We start from the raw sequence: 8,714 nt of genomic DNA, 5'->3' as shown, positions 1-8,714 counted from the left end.
GCTGCTGTGCTTGGAATTTATTTTTCTGCTTTGTGCCAGAAAGCGGCCCCAGGTAGAAAGCTAGGGTGATCATAGGACTCACCTTTGTGTGTTTCTCTTCTCTCGAGGATCATGGTGCTGCCTATTGTTATATGTCCCCAAACACTTGCCTTCTGTATTTCTCATGTATAGCTTTTTGCAGGAGGGCAACAGTACCGCCCTGTCATGGCTGAAAGCAGAAATGGGTGTTTTTATCAATATGTGCTCCTTGCTTCTCTCCTCAGTCCTCTCTTCTATCTCTATCTACCTCTATACACTCTGTCTTGGTGACCTTCTGTCTTCTCAGAGTTTCAGTTCCCTCTCTGTTCTCCCTGACTTTAAAGTTCATTAACAATTTTACCTACTAGAAAGAAATTATTAACACTTTACATGTATTTGTCTAATTTGTTCCCCTTTGTGGTTATCCTTGCATGTACAAATAAGACATGAGGAGAGAAAATTTAATAGAAGTTCTGACACCGTGAAGGGTAAAGATCACTGAACAATTGGTAGAATGTTTGGGTTACACAGGGGCATGTCATATTCACACATCTGGGTTATCGTCCACATCTCCAGCGAATCCAGGCACACGCAGCTAACAGCCCATTTCTCTATCCCTTATCGACTCAGAAGGTCCAAGAGACAATGAAATCAGTCCCATTTGTCATGTGTCTATTTTCTCAGAAGAAAACAAACCAGAGACAAAATCTGCGATGAATTCATAGCTAGAAATGACTCTTCTTTTTATTCCATTTTCCATAATCAAGATTGCTGGACCTAGGAGACATTTTCTTTGCTCAATAGAATTAAACGAGATGGAAAATCAATTCAATATATATTTAATGAACATCTACAGAGTAGTAGGAGTAAAAATATTACAACTTAGAATATGAATTCCTATAGGTAGCCCAGCAGTTGAATCATTTCCTGAAAAATTACTGCTGCTTTTGTCTTGCTGGATTGGAGAGTTGTTGACTTTTTTTTTTTTCTAAACAAATCTTCAAGTTTCCTGCTAGCAGTTTAGAGGTTGAGCTGTTTCTTCACTGATGCACGTCTCTCCAGACTTTTATGATTTTTCTCTCTCAACTGGACGTGAAAGATAATCAATGGAGCTAAGTGACAGTGCCCTTTATTCCCTATTAGAGTTGCCTACTATACCCCAAGTTCACAAAGACCACAGACAGCAGCCAAAAGGTGAGTTAACCAAGTGAGTATGGAAAATTGTGCACAGTGGTCATAGGCTAAGGGTGAATGGGGGTGGAATAAGTTCGGGGTAGAGGGTGCAGAAAAGTCCAGGATAATTTGATGAAGTTCTCTTCATTCAGTTTGAAGTTCATTCAGAAGAGTAATATGAAAACTGGTATGTAGTTCAGGATCTGATCTCAGGACTCAGGTAAATTCTTTTCTAACCATTCACTTCTTTTATCCCATCTGTGGAAACAAATCTAGGGCAATGCTCTTATTCTTCATTACTCCCTCCTGAACTAAGGAGCCCTGCTGGTGTGGTGATTAAGAGCTCAGGTTGCAAACCAAAAGGTTGGAAGTTAAAATCCACCAGCTGCTCCTTGGAAACCCTATGCGGCAGTTGTACTCTGTTCTATACGGTTGCTATACTAAAGCAAGAGCTTTGTTGGGAGAAGTTTATCATTTTCGTTATGTTTGGAGTGACCGTGGACCTACTGTTTAAATTTTAGGCATCTGTTTTTCTGACTATGAAACAAGGATAAAGACACCAATATTTTTGCTAATGGGTAATAGTAAGAGTTTGTCAGGAAAGTGAATGACTCACGTATCTATATTCTCCCCTTTCCCTCAGTATTGGTGACAGGGGGAGGAAAAAGGCATCAAGAATACTGCAGAGAAATAATCCCTGTGACTCTCTGGGGATTTTAGGATGGAAAACAAACTTTCTTACATAGAGCCCTGGGAGAACACTACCTGAGACAGGCAGATAATAGTGTAAATGCCAAAATTAATATCTGATTTTATACCTTAGGCAGTAGACTCCCAGGGGGTATGTTCTTTAGTGTAGCTCCAGGTTCAAATTGACATTTTCGATGTGGAAATTCTATAATTTCCTTTCCTAGAGCCCTTTAAAGAACAGGATTGATTATAGATTATGGAAAAGCAGGAGAGTAGATGAAATGTATTAGCAGATCTCTTTCGACCCCAAGATAATTGTATTGTTAGTTGTAAAAATTACCAACAGCAACAACAGCAACAAAAAGCCAGCTACTAAAGTAGGACAGCACTGAAGGTTGTGAAATTCATGGTTGGTTTTCTTTCATTCTTGCCTAGCGGATCTTTACTTATTGACTGACTTTCCTGAAAGCATTTTTAGGTGCTAGTACAGAAAACTCTATCTTGGGAGGTGGATTGAGGGCCTTCCCAGATGAAATCTCACAATAGGTGTTCATATACTCCTATAAAGTAGATCTTGAGCACAGCAGAGTGTAAGCCAATTGGCTGTGCCAAGGCTACCGCCTAGATCTTTTGACTCTTCAAAATATGTGAAATAGTCAAAGGCTTGCTTTTTTCATATTGCTTGGCTACTACATTGAAACTGAGGACATTGCCTTTTTCAAAGCAAATGAAGATTTTGATAAATATTTCACATTTTAAGAACAATTAAAGAAATGAAAATTACTGCTCAGACTTCTGCCACCAATTGTTAAATTATTTTAATTTTTGCATGTTACCATTTCCTTTGAGTTTATATGCCTACATGATTTTATATAATTATTGTATATAATTTTAAAAATCATATGTACTTTGTGATCTTTTTCATTTGTATAAGCTTTCTTGTTGCTACATAGTCTTAATATTGCAGTTTTTAATGCTGTCCTTTGAAAACTTTACCATAATTTACTAAATCATTTCAGTGTTCTTGGGCATTTAGGTTTATTTCTGTTACTATAAATAATAAATATTTAAAAAAAAAAAAAAAACAACATAATGGAGCCCAGGTGGCACAGTGGTTATGAGCTTCGCTGCAAACCGAAAGTTTGGCAGTTCAAATCCACCCGCCTCTCCTTGGAAACCCTGTGGGGCAGTTCGACGGCAATGAGCTTACTATAAATAATATAGCATTGGACATCTTTATTTGTATAATATTTTCCTTTTTGTATTATATCTTAGCTAGTTTATAAAGAGTGGAAATATTAAGTCAAAAGAAATATACATTTTAAAGTGTAAGTTCAAAGTTGCAAAACTGGTGATAAGTTGGAACTTAAACATAATTATTTTGATTTCTAGACCCATGGTTTTTTATTTATACACAGCCTACATTGCACATTTTTTTTTTTTTTTATTGCCAGAATGTTCACCCCTACCCCAACTTTCCAGGGTGCTCTACTTGGGAATGGGAAAATAGATCAGGAGCTTTAAAAAAGACATTTAAAAAAAATGATTTTTTTTTAAACGAAGTATTACATGTTCATCGCAGAAAATATGAGAAAGCAAAAATAAGAAAATAAAAATCACTAAAGATTCTATGACATGAAACTTTATCACTTTTTTGATGTATTTTTGCTTTTTTTCCTATGCTGATGGCACTATATGTCCTCTATTAAGAGGATTTTAATACATATTTTATCAAAATATATTTAAGAAGTATTTTTCATTTTACTAATATTCTTGAATTGGATGATGGTCATTACACAAATGCAATTGTGTTATGTTTTGATTAACATTTTAATTTTATTTAATTAATATTTGTCTATTTCATTAAATATTCTTCTATGGTGTAAATGGTTTAGTTTTTGCATTCACTAGAAATCTAGGGGTTTTGGATTCATCAGTCTAAATATTTATCATGCTGAATTCACTCTTTTTATTTATTTATTTTTTTTACAGGTAAGTGATCAGAGTTTTATAAATGCATCTCCCCCTGTGAATTTCTTTCTTTTAAGAAGTTCAGAATGCTTCATAGATGCACAGACACATTAAATTTTTCTAAAATTTAAATAGGAAAATACGGCCCAAATGTTGTTAGCTGTCATCGAGTTGGCCCCTGACTCGTTGTAACCCCATGTACAATGGAGTGAAATGCTGCCTGGTCCTGTGCTAGCCCCATTTTGATCCAGAGGGTTCTCACTGGCTGATTTTCAGAAGTAGATGACCAGGCCTTTCTTCCTAGTCCATCTTAGTCTGGAAGCTCTGCTCAAACCTGTTCAGCATTGTAGTAACACACGAGCCTCCACTGATAGGTGATGGCTGTGCATAAGGTGTGTTGGCTGGGAATTGAGCCTGGGTCTCCCACACGGAAAGGGAATATTCTACCACTGACCCACCATTGCCCTCATCGAAGCCCAATTAGGGAAACTTAATTTCTTCATTTTCTAATGAAATGTTCCTAAATAGTCAAAACCAGAACTTAAATATCCTACTTTATAGATTTTTGCTCTTCACACGTAACTCCTACACTATCATACTATGAGACACCTATGAATTTGAAGTTAAACTTTGGGAAAATATTTCCATTTTCCAGGTGAAAAAAGTAACATTCCTAGATGTAGGTTATATGCCACACAAGTTAACATGAAGTAGTGTCCCATCCTTAAACATGACGTTAACCTAAAGTCATTGCTTTCCCAATGACAACAGCTTACAAAAGCACTTCTGAGATGTACGTCACTGTTTTGAAAAAAAAAAAAAAGGTATCAAATGTAAAAATGGTGTGGTGGCAGGGTGAGACCTCCTTGTCTAATTTCACAAGCGGGGAGGGGAATCCCTATCAGCATCAAAAGCCCGAGGCTGACTGCTATGAGGTGGAGGTCAAAGATACCCCCATGCTCCAATAGTTTTACCAATTCTGACACCAGCTGTCCCGCCCATGGCACTCTCTACTTCGCTGTTGGGCTTGATAATTTATTGCAATGCCCACACAGAACCCACAGACCATACTCACAGTTATGGGATTTGTTAGGGAAGTAACAGGTTGCAATTTCAGGCTCGGGAACGCTCAGAATACAGTTCTTCAATTAGGGCAGCCTCTTCTCAGCTGTGCCATCAGGCAGGCCTTTGGCCCTCAACCCCTTGGCCCGTCGGTCCAGCCTCTGCCCTGCTCAGGCAAGTGTTACAAAGCTTTTTAGCTGCACTGATAAATGCCCTGGGGCACCTCACTCTGCCAATAAGCCCTGGCCCAAAAGCACTCAGCTCTCTCGCTCTGTGGGTTGGCAAGCCTAGCTCTGCCAACAAGTGCCTGGAGGAACTTCACTTCACCAGCAAGTCTCCAGCCCAGAGGCGTTCAGCTTTCTTGTTCCATAGGTCGGCATACCCACTGTAACTGACTTACTCCATGGGCCAGAAAGCCCACTGCACCGTCTGGTGCCGGTCTTCTGGTTCTGCTGCTGCCATTTCTCTGCTGCTGCTTCTCACTGTCTTGGGCCATCTCTGGTGTTACAGCTCTCTCTCTCTGTCTCCTGGGTCTAGGAGGTTCTCAGCACAGAGACCCCAGGTCCAAAAGGGTGTGCTCCACTCCTGTCTCTTCTTGATTATAGCGAGCACCTTCCCTCCCCTTTCCGCCTCTGGGATGGCCTAGTGGGATGGCAAAACTAACCAATCCCTAGTTAAGGTTCCGTACACATTATTTGCATGGTCTCACCATCACAAAGTGTGCCATGCACATTATTTGTGTTATTGGCAAGCTGTCCAATCCCCTTGGTGGGCCGCAAGCACTGTCTTAGTCATCTAGTGCTGCTATAACAGAAATACCACAGGTGGATAGCTTTAACAAAGAGAAATTATTTCTTCACAGTAAAGTAGGCTAAAAGTACAAATTCAGGGTGTCAGCTCCAGGGGAAGGCTGACCTTCTCATCAGTCTTCGCCTGGACTACGAGGTTCTCTGCATAGGGACCCCAGGTTCAAAGGACAAGCTATACTCCTGGTGCTTCTTTCTTGGTGGTACAAGGCCCCCAACTCTCTGCTTGCTTCCCTTTCCTTTTTATCTCTTTAGAGATAAAACGTGGTACAGGCCACACCCCAGGAAAACTCCCTTTACATTGGATCAGGGATGTGACCTGGGTAGGGGTGGTGTTACAGTCCCACCCTAATCCTCTTTAACATAAAATTACAATCACAAAATGGAGGACAAACACACAGTACTGGCAATCATGATGCATTTTGGGGGGACATAATTCAATCCATGACGAGCACCTTATTTGCATAGCCCCACCTAATTATTTGTTGGGAGTTATAAGACCATGGCTAGAAAGGCCATCGCACCACGGTCATTTTCTTTTCATTTAAATTTTATTTATTTAAATCTTAAATAGGTAATACATTTATACGGTTCAAAATTCAAAAGGTACAAAAGAAAATAAGGTAAAAATTCCCCCTCTATCTCTGTCACCGGTGAACCAATACTCTCCCCAGAGGCAAACAATGTTATCAGAATCTTGTATTTGCTTCTAGAAATATTAACATATTTTTCTCCGTTAATCAAATAGCTTAAGAAATCATTCCATATTAGTAAAAAAGTACATCTTTATTAGAGAAAACAAAACACCTACCATCAAATAGATTCCAAGTAGAACTGTGCTCCATAGGGTTCTCAAAGGCTGATTTTTCAGACGGAAATCACCAGGCCTTTCTTCTGAGTTGCCGCTGAGTGGACTCAAGCCTCCAACCTTTCAGTTAGCAGCCAGGTATGCTAACCATTTGCACGCCCAGGGACTCCTTCCTTTGTTAGATGCTGCATATTATTCTGCTTTATGGTTGTATCAGAATGTATTTGGTTGTTTATTTATTGCTAAGCATTTAGGTGGTATTCAGTCTTTTCCTTCTACAAATGTTGCTGCCATGAATAGCCTTTACATATGGTATTTTGCACATGTGTGAGTATCTGCAGGAAAAATTTCTCAAGGAGAAATTTCTGGGGTAAAGGCTTTTACAATTTTGGCAGACTGCCAAATTGTCCTCCAAAGAGATTATACCAATTTATTTTCCCGAAAGCACAGTATGAGGCTGTGTAGCCACGATTACAAAGGGAAAAAAGCATACTTTAACATCATATAAAAGCATGTTCTTTGAGAAAGGTGTGGGTGGTTACACTAGACTTTAGAGCAAGTCCCCGACAGATCCAGGAAAGGACCTAGATCTCATTTCTGGCTAGGTCAGATTGTTCCCAGATCTCAGATTATCCTTCCCTGACCTGCTCTTTTCCCTCCACTTCTCTTCTGACTCAGGATTTTGCTTTGGTTTCTGTTCTTGTAGAGTCTTCTTCCAGGCCCTCTCTTTCTTGTTATGTGGCAACAGCTTTGGGGCTTCTGACCGTAATTCTTGTGAGTTTGCTGCTATATCAGTGGATTCTGTACAAGGGTAAGTGCTAATTTAAACCAAACTTGTTACTTCCTCCATCTTGTATTACAAAAGCAATGTAACAGAAAATTTGAAAAATGAAAATTAATCCAAAGAAAATAAATCCATCACTAGGGTTGCTATGAGTTGGAATTGATTTGATGGTAATGGGTGGGTTCTTATACAACTATTTCCTGTTTTGGGGTATAGCTTCCTGGTCTTTGACGATTTGCACAAGTGTTTGTTTTCTTAATAGAATTGCAGTCCTCTAAAATCCCGCCCTCTACTTTTTTTTCCTTAAGATTAGGTATAATTCTGATCAAAGTATGCTTATAATATTATATATTGCTTTTTAATTTTATATTGTATCATCAATATTTTCTTACTACCATGTTTATCATGATAATAAAATTAAACATTATAATTATAATGTTAACGGTGCTTAACTTTTTACATGATGGATACATCATAATTTAATAAACATATTCTGATTTTTTTTTTCCATTTAGGTAGTTTTCACATTTTCTAAGGCTAACTTTTCTAAGTTTAATTCTTCTGACTTCTTAAACCTGATAATCCAGAGAACCCTCAGTTTATTGTTTCATAATCCAGAGTCCTAACTTGGGTTTGTGTTATCTGGGGATTATTGTTAGGTTACACAGAGTCCTGGTTTAGCCCTTGAACCTCTGCTTCAGACCCCAGTTCTAGCTTTGACAGAAAGACTCTGAGGGATGTGGGAAATTTCTGACACAGGCTGGGTAATGGGTAAGGTAATGATTGTATGGGAAAGGCACAGATCTATAAGGTGCCACTTTATAGTTAAATCCCGGGGACTCTGTATTGGTTCCATGCCAAGCCTTCTCACAGAAAAGTTGTCCAACTTTTACATAAAAAGAACTATTTTTCCCACTTTTGAACTCTCAAATCTATAATAAATACATAATTTATCCTGCAATTCCGTATCTACACATGTGCTTACATTGTACAGTAAAAAAATTGCAAAAGCTAGAACCTGTGTAAGGTGAAAACTCGTAGGAGAAGGCAAACTCCCTGAGTGTTTATGAGGTAGAAAAGTGGTAAGACTGCACCCTATCAAAGGTAGAAACCTTTCGTGACCCGGAAAAACAAGGCAGTCCCATCGAGCTCCGGCTCTCACACGTTTCCCTGTGTAATGGCTCATACATGTCTGCCAAGAAATTGTGCTTATGGTTGAGTTTATGCAGGTTGGTTTCATGAAAATGGAAAGTCAATAGAATTTGGAATCTTGGTTGAAATTACCTTGAATGCTTATTCCTTTTCATTTTGACAGAACTGTAATCAAACCATTTTAATGAAATGAGAATCTGTATTTAAAAGAGCTCTGTAAGAATTCTGTCAGAAAGACTTTTTTAAAAAA

The 8,714-nt window shown here is 38.7% G+C and overlaps 1 protein-coding gene across 3 annotated transcripts in view; it reads left to right on the top strand.

Moving 5' to 3' along the window:
- The first annotated feature begins 376 nt into the window (after window positions 1–376).
- Window positions 377–8,714, top strand: part of KLRG1 (killer cell lectin like receptor G1) — a 52,602-nt gene continuing 44,264 nt past the window's right edge. For 2 of the 3 annotated variants that reach the window (XR_010321913.1, XM_003410809.3), the window contains exons 1-2: window positions 377–1,212; window positions 7,235–7,339. Coding sequence is in view for 2 of the 3 variants with exons in the window: in XM_003410809.3 (XP_003410857.1) it covers window positions 1,125–1,212; window positions 7,235–7,339 (193 nt within the window). In the remaining variant the exon portion in view is untranslated. The remainder of the gene's footprint in view (window positions 1,213–7,234; window positions 7,340–8,714) is intronic. The other variant, XM_023549091.2, reaches the window with a different exon arrangement.

This window comes from Loxodonta africana, chromosome 4, assembly GCF_030014295.1.
Source record: "Loxodonta africana isolate mLoxAfr1 chromosome 4, mLoxAfr1.hap2, whole genome shotgun sequence".
Lineage (NCBI taxonomy): Eukaryota > Metazoa > Chordata > Mammalia > Proboscidea > Elephantidae > Loxodonta > Loxodonta africana.
Note: the sequence above shows the minus strand (reverse complement) of the source record. Positions and strands in the feature narration are given on the sequence as shown.